The sequence below is a fragment of the Prionailurus bengalensis genome, chromosome E4, assembly GCF_016509475.1.
Source record: "Prionailurus bengalensis isolate Pbe53 chromosome E4, Fcat_Pben_1.1_paternal_pri, whole genome shotgun sequence".
NCBI classification, from domain to species: Eukaryota; Metazoa; Chordata; class Mammalia; order Carnivora; family Felidae; genus Prionailurus; species Prionailurus bengalensis.
Genome location: NC_057360.1, coordinates 458,696 through 475,809, shown reverse-complemented (window position 1 = coordinate 475,809; position 17,114 = coordinate 458,696). Strand labels below are relative to the sequence as shown.

Here is a 17,114-nt window from a genome sequence, read left to right as displayed (position 1 = left end):
GGCTTACACCTCTGCTGTTAACGTCGAGATGTGTAATTCCTTAAAGTTTGCTGGTTATCAAGGGCTCAGTGTTAATGCACTTACTGGGCTTTCCAAGTACAGGCTTCTCAGGGGACCGGAGCCAAGAACATGGGGCATGAGGCGCTTGGGTGGGGGGAGGGAGGCTGGATGTGGGAGCCAGACACACCTTTCTTCCCGTGCTGGGCAACCTTGAGACCCTTCTCAGGACCCACAGGCATGGCCGGGGTGAGGGCAGCCACCTGGCCACATTTGGTCCTGTCTCTGGGTTAGGGACACCCTCTGTGTCAGGCGGTGCCCTGCTCCGGTTTGCAACGGAAACCACCCCCTGTGACTCCACGGCCTCAGGGACATGTTAAAGCAAGGCCTCGCTGGGAACGAATCGGAAGCCGCTTTTTTACACAGGCAAAGACTCCTCGCCGCAAATTCCGGAGGGGTTCCTGGTGGTTGGGTTTTTTTTGTAATTTTGTTAAGAATGAATTTCTTGGGAAAAACGCAATTTCAGTCCGGAAGAACACGAGCCGGCTGGAGGCCCGACACCTCAGAATAAAGTGACGCACGAGAAAGGAAGCCCACTGCCGAGCTCCGACCACCCCCGGCCCCTTTCTTCCTCCTGCTTTGGAACGTGAGTCTTTGCAGTTCAGGGTGTGGTATGTGTGCATCTTCTATGGCGGAAGCGTGCCCGTGGAAAGTGGCCGGTGGGTTGCTGGCAGGAGACCAGAGCGTCCGGTAAACAGGCCCAGTGCCACCCCAGCTTGGCCCGTCCCCCCCCCACAGAGCGTGCAGAGCCCCAGACCATCCCCCCCTCCCAAACCTACAGCGTGCAGAGCCCCGGGCCAGACTCCTTTTCTGCAGGGATGAAAATCGAGAAGGCGTTTACGAATGTGTGTCAATTCCACGTGCTTTAGCGAGTGTCTGCTTTGTGCCGGTGCTGTGCTGAGCAAAACACACGGTTATGCTCTCAGGAGCCGTTAAAACCCCAGATTCAGCTGCGTGAACGTTAAAGACCGTACTGGCTTTGTTCAGTGACTTGTGAATCGGGCAGTGTCCCATTTGGCAAGGAGGGAGGAGCCCTGGTTACAGGCACAGGGTGGGAGAGGGGAGTTCCAGGGAGGGATGGATCGGTTCAGGCTGGGTCACCTTCCTTTGGGGGACAGCTGGGGTCTGTCAGGTGGGTCACCTCTCTGGTGCAGCCCAGTGACTACAGATGAACTGGGTTGAGATTTCATCCCTACAAGAGGATCAAAGTGTCGTCCAGTCAGGTATCAAGTGTCACTGGTCGTGGGGAGCACCTAGGGCTGCGGGGAACACCTAACGTTGTAGGGAGCATCTGATGTTGTGGGGAGCACCTGGGGTTGTGGGGAGCACCTAGGGATGTAGGGAGTACCTGGGGGTGTAGGGAGCACATAGATTGTCAGGAACACTTGGGGTTGTGGGGAGAACCTGAGGATGTAGGGAACACCTGATGTTATGGTGAGCACCTGGAGTTGTGGAGAGAACCTGACATTGTAGGGAGCATCCGATATTGTGGGGAGCATCTGGGGTTGTGGGAAGCATCTAGGGATGTAGGGAGTACCTGGCGGTGTAGGGAGCACGCGGGGTTGTCAGGAGCACGCGGGGTTGTGGGGAGAACTTGAGGATGTAGGGAGCATCTGATGTTATGGGGAGTACCTGATGTTGTAGGGAGCACCTGGTGTTGTGGGGAGCATCTGATGTGGGGAGCATCTGGCATTGTAGGGAGCATCTAATATTGTAGGGAGCACCTGGTGTTGTGGGGAGCACCTACGGATGTAGGGAGTACCTGGGGGTGTAGGGAGCACGTTGGGTTGTTGGGAGAACCTGGTGTTGAGGGGGCACCTGGCATTGTAGGGGGCACCTAATGTTATAGGGAGCACCTGATGTTATGGGGAGCATCTGATGTTGGGAGCACCTAGGGTTGTGGGGAGCATCTAGGGATGTAGGGAGTACCTGGCGGTGTAGGGAGCACGTGGGGTTGTCAGGAGCACCTGGGGTTGTGGGGAGAACCTGAGGATGTAGGGAGCACCTGATGTTATGGGGAGCACCTGGGGTTGTGGGGAGAACCTGACATTGTAGGGAGCATCTGATGTTGTGGGGAGCACCTAATGTGGGGAGCATCTAACATTATAGGGAGCACTTGATGTGGGGAGCACCCGGTGTAGGGAGCATCTGAGGATGTAGGGAGCACCTGGTGTTATGAGGAGCACCTGATGTAGGGAGCATCTGATGTGGGGAGCACGTATAACTGACTTGGAAAGCTCTGTGCGTGTGCAATCTGGAGACCTGTATAGTTTGAAAGCTGACACTGTTTGGGAAGCAGCCCTGACACCCCGAAGGCTAAAGAGCCCAGGTGTCCGTTCCCTCTGTCCCCCGTTACCTTCCTGCTGTGACAACAGGCTCAGGCCAGGCAGGCCTGTCATTTGTAGCCAGGATCCTGCATCTCTAAGGTGACCGTCCCTCTCCTTCCATGGGCCTTGCTTTTCCTGGTCTGTGCTCTCCGTGCCGGTCTGTGAGATATCATCTGCCCCTGGGATGTCAGTCCTGAGTGAGGGACGTGGGGTCCCGGTCCCTGGGGTGTCAGTCCTGAGGGACGTGGGGTCCCTGCCTCCAGGGTGTCAGTCCTGAGTGAGGGACGTGGGGTCCTGGCCCCCAGGTGTCAGTCCTGAGTGAGGGACGTGGGGTCCTGGCCCCTGGGGTATCAGTCCTGAGGGACATGGGATCCTGGTCCCCGGGGTGTCAGTCCTGAGGGACGTGGGGTCCCGGCCCCCAGGTGTTAGTCCTGAGTGAGGGACATGGGGTCCTGGCCCCCGGGGTGTCAGTCCTGAGGGACATGGGGTCCCGGCCCCCAGGTCTCAGTCCTGAGTGAGGGACGTGGGGTCCTGGCAGATCGTTCAGTCAGGACACAAAGTAAAAACCTAGAGGCTTTCCCCCTTCGGATTTCTGGGGTTTGGTGGTCCAGACAGCCTTCCCATCAGCGACTTTGCAGTGTCAGAAATGCAGTCTGTCTGCAAGTTGTGGGGAGGGCCGCGAGGCACGGAGGGGGGCCCTGCTCCGGCGGGTGACCTGCCCTCTTCTTCTGCCCTGCAGGTCCCCAAAGAGGTAAGCAAGCACCTGCAGAGGCGTCTTCCTCCCACACCATCCCACGAGCTGCTGACCCTGGCAGGTGGCAAAGACCAGGTCGGCTCCCGCCCTGCCCCCGAGGCGGGGGGGGGGGCAGTGGGGGCAGTGGTGACCTTTGCCCCTGTGTGCCGGTGACCTGATCTGAGCCAGGTGATTACCGAGGGCACCTCCTTATCTAGCCGGCTAAATGAGCACCCTGATCGCTGATAAGAGGAAGAGGCACCAACTTCATCTCTCTGGCTCCCGGCTTTTCCTGCGCGTCCTCAGTGACACAACATCGTTGTCACCCTCACATCGGGGTTCCCCCAGCTCCCCGTGCGCTGGGCCGGCCGCAGGCAGAGCCCCAGACAGACAGCACCTCCGGGGAGGGGCCGGGCCTGGCTCCACGAAGTCTGGCCCCTTCCTTCCGGCCCCTCCCGGGAGCCCCTCCTTGGCTGCCCTCGGCCACCCCTGGGCAGCTGTAAAACATCGTCACATCCAGGCCGCACCCCAGACCGCCTACGCGGTGACCCCAGCGTGCAGCCGAGCTGGAGAACCACGGCTCCGTCTGGGGGCCCTCGGGGTCACACGGAGGTGCGTTTTCCCACTGCATCGCACCCCCACTTTCCTGGGGCCGTGAGCCGGGCCGGCTTCTCAGGCCCCAGCCCGTGCCTCGGTCCAAGGCCACAGACCCCGGCCAGGTCTGCCTGCCTGCTGGCTCCCAGACGCGGGTCAGTGGTTGTGGGCATCACGCGGGACCAGTGCAAGGTGGAGAGCCCAGAGCTGTTCCCACGAGGAAGTAACTAAATCCAAATCTGTGTCAGGTCTGGGGACGCTGGCTCCCATCAGACACGTCTCCTTCATGAGACAGAGAGAGAGAGGTCACTCGAACGCACAGTGTGCATCCCGGGGCCCTCCACGGTCACCATGGATCCCTCGCTCTGCAAGTGTGGGCTCCTCGGGGCCCCCGGGGTTGTGAACATGCGGCCACCCCAGGAACTCTGGGGCAGGCTGAGACCGTGCACTTCTGACACGTCCCCAGGGACACTCCTGCCGCCCTGGGCCCACCTGCCGTTGACATGCACCGTCACTGGGCCACGCCTTGATGGCACGTGTGGGCCAGGGACCCGGTGGCACACACCTGTCTGGGGCCCCTGGAAGGACAGAGGGGCCCCTGTTGCCTCAGTGTCCTCCAGTTCAGAGGCCGTGGGCTCTGTACCTGCCCCACTGGCTCTAGGACCGCTCTGAAAGAGTGTGCGTCCCCAAGTCGGCTTTACTGCTGGTCCCCTGCTCCCCCCACTGCCGTCATCAGGGACGGCGACAATGACGCTCTGCCCTTGGCTGTGGCCCTGCTGGCTGCACCCCTAGCGTTCTCTGGCCCAGAATATGACAGTTCACGGGGGCGGGGGTGTCCTAAGAGCGCCTTTGACCTCGGACCCAGGTCGGCAGGGCCTGCCTGGGGATCCCTGTGGAGTCCTGACCGGGCAGTAGGGGGCAGGTGGCCCCGCTTTCCACCCCCGCTTCGCAGACCTGTGATCCGAAGAGGGTCTGGCGACTGTGGGTGGACACTGTCCCCGCTGGGGTGGGCGCTGCAGGGCCGGGTCACATAGAAGTTCGCAGCCCTGCAGCGTCATGTGCAGGCGTGAAGACACCGAGCGCGGGGGCTGAATCACAGCGGTCCCAGCGGTCCCAGCGCCGGCACCTGCGGCCACTAATTAGCCTGTGACACACACCAGCCCCTCCCACCACACGTAGACGGGTCACCGGGTCACCGGGGGCAGGGTGCTGGGCCCGGGGGCGGAACTGGCAGCTCGCCCCACCCCCACCCCGTCAGCTTGCAAGATGGTTTCCCCCAGACCAGCAGGCCCTCTTGGCTCTGACTGCAGCTGCCCCCGGGGGAACCTGCTGGTGCGGCCCTTCCAGGACAGCAACTTCTGCCTGAAGGTGTTCTCGCAGGGCAAGGCCACAGCCCTGTGCGCGTCCTGTCCCTCCGTGATGCTGGGCGGGTGGGGTTCCCGGGCGGGGGCGCACAGGGCCGACAGGTGACAGCCTGGCTCACCTCCACTGGACCCAGAGGACTCTGCAAACTCCCTGTTCCCCGGGCCCTTTACGCGGTCTACAAGGTATATACACCCCATAGACTGTTTGCTTAAAGATGGTCAAGGCCGGAGAGAAGGGGTGCCAGTAACATCTGGGCCCAGGGGTTCCTTCAGCAGAGAGGCCCCTGGGCCCAGAGAGTGGGAGCCGGAGGGAGCACGGCCTCCTCCACCCCCTACACGTGCATGCCTGTACACGCATGCACATGCACACACACATATACACACGCACACCCCACATGCGTACACACACATGTGCACACACAGACGGGCACACACATACCTGCACACACATGCACACACACGTATACACAATACATATGCATGTGCACACACATACACACATACACGCACATGTATATACATATGCACACGCACGCATGCACATATGTATACCCCCACAGTGCACACACATACACGCACACATGCATATGCACACACACGTATGCACACACACAGATACCCCCACACGTGCACACACACACACTCACATACATATACACATATACACACATGTATACACACACATGCACACCCCCACATGCGTACACACATGAATACACACACGGATGTGCACACACATGAACACACACGTATACACACATGCATATGCATGTGCACACACACATATGCACATGTATATACACATGCACACGCATGCATGCACATATGTATACCCCCCACAGTGCACACACACACACATGCATATGCACACACACGTATACACACGCACACAGATACCCCCACATGTGCACACACACTCACATACATATACATATATACACACATGTCTATACACACACCCACATGCGTACACACATATGTGCACACACACAGACGGGCACACACATACCTGCACACACATGCACACACACATATGCATGTGCACACACACATGTATGTACACATGCACATGCATGGATGCACATATGTATACCCCCCACAGTGCACACACACACATACACATATGCATATGCATACACATGTATATACACACACAGATACCCCCACATGTGCGCACACACACACTCACATACATATACACATATACACACATGTATATACACATGCACACACATGCACACCCCCCACATGCATACACACACGGACGTGCACACACATATACACACATACATATGCATGTGCACACACACATATGCACATGTATATACACATGCGCACGCATGCATGGACATATATATACCCCCCACGTGCACACACATACATACACACATGCATATGCACACACATATACACATATGCACACACATACACATACATATATATTCCCCCCCCCCCCACACACACACCACACACCACATACATGGTTGCAGGTGCACACGGCTGTGGGCTTGCCGGCTCCTTGCCCAGAGACAGTGACTATAGGATTCACAGAGCTGGGTCCCCAGAGAGGACAGAGGGGACTGGGTGGGGAGAGAACTCTCCACGATTGGGGGCCAGCAGGGCCGAGATTTCAGAATTCACGAAGGGTCACCGAGCTGGGCGTTTCTGTCTGGTGATGACCCGGGTGGGGAGGGGACTGGGGGCGGGGAGGAAAGCTGGTAAAGATTCTGTTTATGCAGTTTGGGTGCCAGTGGGGTCTGAAGGTCTTGGGCGGGAAGCCCATCCTGCAGAAAAGTGAAATACTTCCTGAAAGAACGTGGCCGTCAGTGGTGCGTTTCACTTACTGGTATTTGTTTTTCCTCCTTTTGTGTTTCAGGGAGACGGGAGGTGTGGTAGCTGGAAACCCACAGGAGGTAGGAATCTCTCGGAACACCGAGCTCTGGCTCGTGGGGCTTTCTTGTTGATTCGTAAATGTTCTTTATATCTTAAGGATCATAACCTTTTATTCATCGGGGCCACGACACTTCCTAGGTTCTGGCCCTTCCTACCAAAGACCAGGCGGCATCAGTGGGACCCAGGTTTGGTGGCACCTCCCTCCCTCGGGGGGGGGGCCGGGCCGTATGTCCCCCACATGCAGTGGGCGGGACCCTCAGACAGAACAGCCTGGGTCGTTCTGTGCAGGGCAGAGAAGGCGGTGGGTGGGAGATAGACCCCAGGCTTTCAGGGACAGATGGTGGGAGCGAATGAAGCCGCTGAAGGAGAGCTCATCCAGAAACGCCAGACACGGGCCTCTCCCTTTACCCTCCGTCCTCACCCCGTCCTCCGTGTGCTGTCCCTTTTCTCCCGCGGCGCATGTGGGGGCAGCACGCGGAGGGGCTGCTCCGTGAGGGGTCGTGCTGTCCGTGTTCCGGGCACTCGGGGTGGGAGGGACGGCCTCCGGGGCAGCGCCACCATCTGCCCCGCGGCTGGGGTGTCTGCAGACGCGCACGGGTGCCCCGCGGCTGCGGGTTTGGGTCTCGGACCGAAGGGGGCAGACGTGCTCTGTCGCCGGCACCTGTCGAGTTTGTGAGCTGGTGTTTCTGCAGGGGGAGGAGAAGCCGGGGCTTCCCCCGATCAGTGCCGTCCTTCTGTTTGAACTCCGGCAGGGTCCACACACGCTGTGGGGTTGGTGTCAGGTGAGCCGTGGCGTTTCTGTCACGAGTTTGTGAGGCAGAACTGCCCGCCCCACTGTCCGCGCTCGCATTCCGGTCAGCGCCCCTGCCAGGGCTCAGCCACCGCACCTGCCCCGAGGCGCTTTCCCGGCTGGCGGCTCTCGGTCACTGGAGCTGCCTGGGCCGCACCCGCAGCAGTGGCCCAGCCTCCTGGTGGGCCTCTCCCCGGCCCCCCGCCGCCTCTCTTGCTGCCGTCCCAGGGGCTCCGAGAGGCCGGTGTGCCCGCGTGGAGGGAGCGGGTCGAGCCCGCAATTCAGGTGGTTGGACCCATCCTTCACCTTCACCCTTTCTGGTTCCTGTTAAATCAACTTAGTCCTGGCCCTACGCCCCCCTGCATCAGGCGGGTGGGAATTCAGCCCAGAGACTGTGGGGGCTCCCCGCGGCCCCCTCCCGTGGTCTTGGGGTTTTCTGAAGCACAAAACAACGGAAGACTCTTCCGGTCCCGGGTGCTCGCTGCTGTCCCCGGAGACGCCCCCTCAGCTCACGGCGCTGCCCCAGGCCTTCTGCGCGAGGTCTGGGGCTCCCACCCTTTGTGAACCAGGAGCCCCCAGGCCTGGGGCCCAGCCTTCCCTCCTGAGGTCCCGCGGAGCCGTGAAGGGCTCCCAGGATCCCAGGGCCCCCGACGCACACGCACACGGGGATCACATCTGCAGGGGACTCAGGACTGACAGAAGACAGGGACAGTCCTTGCCTTCAAGGACTTCCCTTCTCCTCCCTCCAGTCATGACAGTCGGGTGTCCGAGAGCCCGACTGTCCGCCTGGAGTGGGGCGAACGAACACTTGGGATTTAGGTGTGGTCTTGGCCTGTTGGGTGACACGCTGACCACGGTTTCTGCGTGGGTAAAGCGTGGCAAAGCAGGTAGAGCGTGGGCAGGGGTGAGGCCGGCCATGAGTGGTGAACGAGATGCTGGCACGCAGCCCGTGGCCATCGAGGGACAGCGTCGTCAGCGCTCTGGCACTCTCTCCAGCACGGTGTTGGTTCGTGCTTTTCCGAGCGGTGGTTCTAGAACACCGACTTGGCTTTCTGGAAACTCCTGGAGACATCCGGGACGCGTGTGATGGTTGGAGGAGAGCCCGTGTCAGGCTGGAAAGTCTCCGGACAGACCCGTTCGTGGAATGATCGGTCACTGTCATGGGACGTTGACACACACCAGCTCGCGTGTGCTTCTCTGACCCCCCCCCCCCCCCCACCGCCCCGCAGGCCTAGTCATTTAACAACAGAGGGAGGAGGGAAGGGGGCTCGGAGCCTGAGCCGGAAACCACCGAGCGACCCCTGTGGTGTTTGAACTCCTGTCTTCCGGCTCCGACTCCCGCTCCTCCCACTGGGCTGTGGCCTCAGCCAGTCTCTGATCCCGTGGCTGCTTGAGAGCCTGCTGGACGCTAAGAAAACACATACAGACACTACATACCCGAGGGTCTCGGCGGGGGCGGAGGGGGAGGGGCTCTGGGATGGAGATTCTCTGCTGTCGGTGTTTCTGTCCTTCTCTGAGAGCAACTCGGGACTGAGACTGGAAATTCGGGGCTGGTGGGATCACTCCCCACAGCGGAGAGGGGACGCGCCTGCCCGTGGCGCGTGTGCGGTAGGAACGGGCAGCGAGGGACGTGGGGTCTTCACTGTCCCAGCGACCCCGGCCTAACCCTGGTCGTGCTTCCCGCCAGCCGCACCCCCGGGAGGTGGACCAGGAGGACAGCCAGCCCGGGAGCCTGCTGGGGAAGGTGCGGGGAAGGTGAGCGGGGCCCCACGACCTCCCAGACAGGCAGGGGGTGTCCAAGAGCTCAGGCCACCTCAGCCTTTGTCCCCTAGAGTCCCTGTGAGCCCAGAGGGTGGCTCCACCCTCATGGCCTGGTCACCTCCCACAGGCGCACCTGCTGTCAGCATCGCACTGTTAGCATCACTCCAACACGCGGATTTGGGGGCACAGACGTTCCGTCCTTAACAGGAGGAGAAAAACAATATTCTCCACCCCCCGGGGAAGTCCAGGGGCACTTACACATTTTTTTAAATGTTTTTATATTTTATTTTTGAGAGAGAGAGAGAGAGAGAGAGAGAGAGTGGGGGGGAGGGGCAGAGAGAGAGGGAGACCCAGAATCCGGAGCAGGATCCAGGCTCTGAGCTGTCAGCACAGAGCCCGACGCGGGGCTGGAACTCATGAACTGTGAGATCATGACCTGAGCCGAAGTCGGACGCTCAACTGACTGAGGCCCCCAGGCACCCCTATTTTTTAGAGCGAAGAATGGAATAGAAGAAAATACAGAGGAAGCCTTTGCAGGAAATGAAGCCTGCCTACGCTCCTTTGCATAGCCATTCAGGCTGCTTGTGCGAAAATGGGTCTATTCACGGTTTTGACGGTCACTCGGACCAGTATTTTACTGACGCGGCCTCGTTGCCGTGGCCGCGGAGGGATCGTATCTTATTGAGAAGGAAGAGAACAGTGAACAAAACGGCCTGTCTCCCCTCCCCTGCTGGTGGGGCCGCGCTGGTCGCTGTCCCTGCTGTGCCGGCTGAGGGGCCTCCAGAGGGACAGGCCGGGGTCTGGACACAGGCTCTCAATACCCCTCCCTTTCCTGGCAGGCAGAGGGTGGTGGGGTCTTAGCGCGGGTGCCCGGGGGGGCTTTGGGAGCACTCCCCTTGTCCCCGGGAGCCGAGCCAGGGCCCGGGTGGAGGGGCTGCGGGGTGCACACGGTGACGCCACACGTCACCGGGGGAGGAGACGCGGCTGAGGTCACACGGCCACCGCGGCCCAGCGCCCTTCTCGGCACCTCGTGTGTCCCCTGCTGAGGCCTGTCCCCGGGTGAGCTTTAAAGGACGAACGAACCTTCCCTCTGGCTCCGGTGTGTGCCCTTTCCTGGACAGCTGGAGGAGTGACCCTTGGGGTCAGACCTCGTTAGGTGTCCAACCCTAGCCCTGTCCCTTGGTGGGTGTGAGGCCACATCACATGCAAAGCCACGTCGCATCGTGACTGTAGGTGTGGACGGTTTACAGAACCACATGGCACCCAGAGGCCGCGTGGCTCTGGGGGTTTGAGGACGCTGGACGCTGGGTGTGTGGCTGGGTCCGTGTCAGCTCCTGGTCCCGTCCCTCCCTCACTCCTGCTAGGCTGGGGCAGGGGTGGGGGGTGGGGCCGGAGGGTGGAGGTGGGCCCGCGGGTGGAGGAGGGGCCGGCACCCGGCTGAGCGGGGGCAGAACCCGGAGGGCAGGGGAGGCGGTGGCCCAGCGAGGGGAGCCCTGGGGAGACCCGCTGGGGCCGATCAGGGCACGGGCAGCGGCCTGACAGCCCCCCCCCCCCCCCCGTCCCGCTCTATGCTCCAGGCCTGGCTTCTGCCTCTGCTGAGGAAGGGGTGAGAGACGGGGGGACGCCTGCAGGGCCTTCGGCTCCTTCCTCCGTGGCTCCCGGGGTGCAGGTGAGGTGGAGGCCCGGGCGCAGCTCCAGCAAGGAGCCTGTAACGCTGTACGCCTGCTCGCCCCTGCCGTTCCGGGTGGTCTTGAGCAAAGCACTCAACCTCTCTGGGCCTCAGTTTCCCTCTCCACAGAATGGGGATGCCGGTGGTTTCGCTGGGGGCGGGGGTGGTGGTCGTTCCGAGGAGGACTCGGACGGGGCACAGAACAGGGCCGCCCGCAGTGGCGGCTTGGCTGAGAACTGACCGTAACTCTCATTATCCCACTTAATCGCCGAGCAGCCTCTGGGGCGAGTGTTCCTATTAGTGTCATTCCGGCTTGATGGGGGAGGGGACCAGAGACGGGCTCGGGGAGGTCCCCTCCGCTGTCCAGATCCTAATTCCCGCCCCCCCTTCCATTCGAATGTTTAGAAACAGACGTAAAATTCGGGGGATTCGACATCAACACTTGCAGGGAGATGATCAGCTTGATGGATGGACGTATCCTTTGATGTTTCCCTTTTCCCGGAGTTTGACGACTCCGACCTTTCCCAGCGAGAAGGGAGGGAAGGGCCTAGAAGGGGCGGAGCGCGTGTCCCTGGGCTGCGCGCAGTAAAGAAGAGTGCGCCTGCCCACTCATTCCTCCGTAAGCCCGCCACTCTCTCCGCTTCGCAGGTGGGAATGACAGGTGGGACACTGGCAGGTGGGAAGTGACAGGTGAGGATGCTGACAGGTGGGGATGCTGACAGGTGGGAATGACAGGTGGGACACTGACAGGTGGGAAGTGACAGGTGAGGACACTGAGGCACAGTGGAATCCGGAGACAGCAAATGCACCTGTGCCTTTCTCCTGTTAATCCCACCTTCCTAACCCTAATCCTATCCCTACCCCCTCCCTTCCTCCTCCTGCCCCTCCCCCTCTCCTCCCTCCCCTCCTCTCCCCTCCCCTTTCTCACCTGTCTCTCCCTCCCTCTCCTCTCCCCTCCCATTTCTCCCCTCCCCCTCCCCCTCCCATCAGCCCCTCCTTTTCCTCCTCCCTCTCCCTTCCTCTCCCCCTCCTTCCCCCTCCTTGCCCCTCCCCTCCCCTCCTCTCTCCCTTTGCCTCCCCCTTCTCTCCTTTTCCCCTCCACTCCCTGCCTCTCCCCCCTCCTCCTTCCCTTTCTCCTTTTCCCTTCCCCTTCCCCTCCTCTACCCTTCCTTTCCCTCCCCCTCCTTGCCTCTCCCTTCCCCCTCCCCTCCTCCGTCTCGCCTCTCTCCCCTCCTCTTCCCTCCTCTCCTTGCCTCTCCCCTTCTCTCCCCCTCCCTTCCTCTCCCCTCCCCTTCTCACCTTTCTCCCCTCCCCTCCCCCCTCCTTGCCTCTCTTCTCCTCTCCCCTCCCCTCCTCCCTTCTTCTCTCCTCCCCCTCCCCTCCCCACCTCTCCCCCTTCCTTCCACTCCTCCTCTCCCCTCCCCCTCCACACCCCTCCCCTCCTCTGTTCTGTCTCCTGCAGTAACACAGCTCTCCCATGGCCACCACCGCTAGTTTAGAATTATCGCAGGAGATAAAAATCCGTTTGTTTTCTCCTGGCCTCAAGTAACCTCACTTTACACTGAAGGCGTGTGGGAGTTTTCAGAAGGAAAGGGAAGGGTGTTCCAGGTGGAAGGAACGGCGTCCGTGAAGGCGCAGAGGGAGAATGGTCCAACGTCTCCTCCTGGAACCTTGCCTGGGGCCGCCGTCCTCCAGAGCGTGGAGGTCAAGGCCCTTTCTCGGAGGCGGAGGCTTGGCAGGTCCTCAGTCTTCGGGACGGGTTTGCGCAGCAGTCCCGCAGAGGGGTTAGCGCTCGCACAGTAAACGCGCGTGGTCCACAGAAGAGAGGTCCCCCCAGGGCTGAGCAGTGGCCCCCGGGGAAGCTCCGAGCCCCTTCCAGGCGCTGACACGCACACACAGGCCGCGGGGCTGCCGATGACTTTTCTGTTGACGTATGGCATTCTAGCCAACTAATTGTTACAATTACCAGTCACAGAGATAACAATCACAGGTCACGGAGATTTAAGTCTGGAAGCGACTTTCCAGGGCCTCTAGCCCAGCGCTCTCAATAACCAGCACGACGGGATGTTAGGTGCTCCTTAGCGATGCCGCTCCAAGGTCTTTGGGCTCACGACCTGCCCTTTGCTCTGCGCCTGACCTCAGAGGGGGCCGTAGTGGGTGCCTGACTCTTTAATCTTCATTTGAATTGGTTTCCCACCACCCTCCCCACCGTGGTCCCCCCGGGGCCCCGCTGCCTGCACACGTGGGTGGCTCACTGAGGCCTTACGACAGGACGGTCACTGTGGTCACAAGAGAAGGTGGTCCTGTGGACGGTGGGCGTGTTGGCCTTTATGGAGCCCAGAGCCATGGAAAGCGCACCCTGGGGCTGGCAGAATTCAGGGTGATCTGGCTGAAGATTCAGAGGTACCTGGTGAGTCTTCCCTTCTGGGGTGGGGGCTGTCCTGGGGGGGGCTTCCTGGGTCGTGTTTCCAGCCTCTTGCCCCCCAGGTGGGGACTGTCTTGGGGGGACCTCCTAGGTTGTGTTTCCAGCCTCTCGCCCCCGAGGTGGGGGATATCCTGCGGGGGGGCCTCCTAGGTCCTGTTTCCAGCCCCTCGCTCCCCCCTGCAGGTGGGGGACATCCTGGGGGGGCGCCCTTCTCAGTCCTGTTTCCGGCCCCTCGCCCCCCAGGCACTCAGTCCTGGTCTGTTTCCCACCCTAGTCTGCACAGATGCTGATCACGGTCAAACCCAGCACAGAACCCGGACATGTGGTTCAGGAGGGCCCGGGACAGCAATGAGGTGCCAGTGCCGAGCCCTTCGAGGAACGCCCTGCTGTTCAGGACGCAGAGGGGCCATCTCTGGCCCTCAGCCCAGCTCTCATCTTTGTTCTGGAAGCTTCTTGGGGGTCAGGGAAGCTGTGAGTGGAGGGCGTAGCTCTGGCAGGGCCCCCAGAGGCTCTTTCTATCTGGTTTCTCTTCTGCTCTAGTTGGTTTATGGGGAAACCGATCACACCCACTCGGGGGCCATCGACGCCCACAACCTGAGGGTGGCCCTCAGGAAAGCAGGTGAGGACGCGCGGTGTAGACGAGCCTCGGGGACGGGCGTCTCACTGTAAATACTCCTACTGGGCTGGCAATCATGGCGGTGACTCTCCTCCGTGGGGCATCCACGTGACGGTGGCTCGAGCGCCTTCCCCCCACCAGGGGTCTGTTCAGCGCGACATCCAGGCTTCTCCCAGGGCCCTCGCGGCTGCTGGGAGGGTGCCGGGCAGAAGGCGCCCTTTCTTGCAGCGGTGGCCGCGATGTGCAGCTGGACAGGTGCCGGGGCCACGGGCCTAGTTCAGTGCCAGGCTCGTCCTGAGGCGGGGCGGCTCCCAGGATTGCCATGGGGTGACGACAAGACCTTGGAGGAGGCTGGCCGTGTCAACCAGAGCCCCACCCTGCCGTGACCCGGGCCCTCCCTGTGGGTTTCACGCTCAGCAGCCGGGGGCAGCAGACCCTTGCCCTGTGGTACACCACGGCAGATGCTGCATTGACTTCGATGGCTTCTCTGCCTGTGTGACCGGCCTGGAGGCCCTCTTCAGTGAGTCCCTGTCCCTCAGTCCCTCCCAGTTCGCTGCAGGTGCAGGGGGGCAGGGGCAGGTTGGTCGGTGGAGCCAGGAGGACCTCCTGGGGGAGGCGGGGCACACTCAGGCCACGCCCAAGGTCAGAGACTGCCTTTCTTGGAGACTCCAAATGCTGCTGCCGCATCAATAGTTTGCCCGCTCGTGGTTCAGGTTGTTGACTGCTAAGTGCAATCACTGGGCCAGGCTGATGGCGTCCCCGTAGTGGTGAAATGGCTTTCACTGTCTGTTGTCACCTGTGCCTCCCTGGGGATCATGTCAGTGGGGCTGGAGACCCCTTGGATGGGCCGTGAGTGGGCTCCCTCCCCGTCGGGCTGTGGCCTCACGACAAGGCGTCCTGCTAAGGGAGGGGTTCCCTCACTGAGGGCCGGGAGGTGGTTCTAACGGGAGCGGGCGAGGCAGCCAGACACGAAGCTGACAGAGGGGGTCATCCGCCAAGGGGGCCACCATGGTCTGTCCGCAGTTCCCTCTTCCCTCCACCGCCTGGAAACAATGGCAGGTTCCTAGAGCTTCGGAGGGTGGAGAGGACCAGAGACCGTCTCCGCTCACAACTGTGGTTTGTCCCCTGGGGCAGGGGGCCATGTGCCCCCCAACCCACCCTGCGTGCTAAATCTACGCGCAGCTTTTCAGAGTCCCTGAGGCAGGCGGGAGCTGGGGGGTCAGGGAGGGGCTTCCTGGGGGGGGGGTGCACGGAGGCAGCTCTCTGGCGGTTCCGAAGCCCAGGACCGCCCCTAATCTCCTTCCTTCTCTGGTGCTCCAGAACTGTTCGGGCTGCTGGACGAGGACCAGAGTGGCAGCTCTTCCTCTTTGAGGAACCGCTTGCTGGTGGGACTTGGAGGTTCCTGGACGTAAGGGGGGCTGTGTGGAGCGCATCCACGGTGACCTGTGCTGAGTTCTCGGGGGGGCACCGCAGGGAGGAAGGCTGTCGCCGTGCAGCCGTCTGAGCACGTGTGTTGATTATGACCGCGAAGATAATTTCGGGGGTGCAGCCCTTGTTAGTGTGAACGGAGCTGTGGGTGGTGGGCCATCTAAGGCCTGACTTCCAGGACCGGAGGTCTCAGATTAACGCGGACCAGGGGGTCAGAAGCCAGCGACAGGTGGGAGTGTCCGTGGCTTGGATCCAGGGACCTGGGGAAGGTCTTCCGGGAAACATGCCCGAGGAGGTCCACCTGGTTCACCTGGAAGCGAGTGTGTACATGCGTGTGCTTGTACGCACACACACGCACACACCTGTTTGGGGCAGTTCCTCTCGGGTCTAAGCCTTCCCTAAGTCACGTTTCTGCTCGTGGGGGCGGGTGACTGAGCTGAGCGCTTCCTTATCGGGCAGCGCTCGCTGGCGCGTGGACGTGTCGCGGGAGAGCGTCTCCGGCAGGCACACGGCTCACCCTGGTGTCCTTCTCTTGCCGTGGCTCAGCTGTGTGTTGGTCTGACCCGGGCTCGTGGCCATCGGGGATGCTCCGCCCGCCCGCCCGCGCTTTCCTCCCCATCCTCGCGGTTCTGTGAGCCTCGGTCCCCGAAAGGCCGCTCTTCCTACCTTCCTTGCCTGTCACTGTCCCCGCGCAGACCCCGGCCTGTCCCACCCGGCAGTCTGGGGGCCGGGGCTCAGTGTTCAAGCCGACCCCGGAGCCCAGAGGGCAGACGGAAGTGAATTAAAGTTTGGCCCAAACGGTTCCTGCCTTCGTCTAGTGTTGTGCAGGGTGGGGAGGGCTCTGCTGGTCCTCCTTCAGGAGAGGGGTTTTGGGAAAACTGAACTGCAGGGGTGGAGATGGGGGGGCTGCCTCCGGGGTCCGCAGGCCAGACGAGGACGAGGACGCATGGGTGGCTGCTTCCTGCCCTTGTGAGGAAGGGGGGGGGGTGTCTCCCTTCCTCGCTGGTGGCCGGGAAGTCAGCGCATCCTTGCTGGCTCTCCCCCGCGGCCTCGGGAAGGGGGAGGAAGGTGTGAGCCTGCTGTGGCTGCCGTAGCCGCGGATCCAGGGGCCCACAGATCCCGGGGCCCGGAAGGCCAAGATCCACGCGCGGGTGGCCGGGCTCCGGGGAGAGCCCCCTGGGCCGCGATCCTCACTGTGTGTGCGGGCGGAGAGCAGGGAGGGGGCAGGCTCTCTGGGGCGCTCACAGGGCACAGACCCGGTCATGGGGACCCCACCTGCTGGGGCTCATCAGATCCTGGTCTCCTCCCGCGGGCCCCGCCGCCTACAGCTGGTGCCTGGGGTCCGGCTTCACGCGTGGATGCGAGGGGGACAGCCACTCAGCCCCTGCCAGCGAGCTGCTGGAGAGAAACCACGCACACGCCTTGGCCCCTGCGGCTCTGGCGGAGGTTAGTCTTCC

At 61.7% G+C, this 17,114-nt stretch overlaps 1 protein-coding gene across 1 annotated transcript in view; it reads left to right on the top strand.

Moving 5' to 3' along the window:
* The window catches only part of LOC122476430 (calpain-8-like), a 41,635-nt gene extending 26,568 nt beyond the window's left edge, over positions 1 to 15,067 (top strand). Inside the window, 12 exon segments of the mRNA XM_043569068.1 lie at positions 3,124 to 3,213; positions 3,638 to 3,729; positions 4,448 to 4,576; positions 5,022 to 5,141; positions 6,952 to 6,988; positions 7,661 to 7,750; positions 9,446 to 9,513; positions 11,151 to 11,235; positions 11,318 to 11,405; positions 11,594 to 11,662; positions 13,525 to 13,598; positions 14,154 to 15,067. Of these exon segments, the coding sequence (XP_043425003.1) occupies positions 3,124 to 3,213; positions 3,638 to 3,729; positions 4,448 to 4,576; positions 5,022 to 5,141; positions 6,952 to 6,988; positions 7,661 to 7,750; positions 9,446 to 9,513; positions 11,151 to 11,235; positions 11,318 to 11,405; positions 11,594 to 11,662; positions 13,525 to 13,598; positions 14,154 to 14,282 (1,071 nt within the window). The 3' untranslated portion in view covers positions 14,283 to 15,067.
* Positions 15,068 to 17,114: the final 2,047 nt, after the last annotated feature.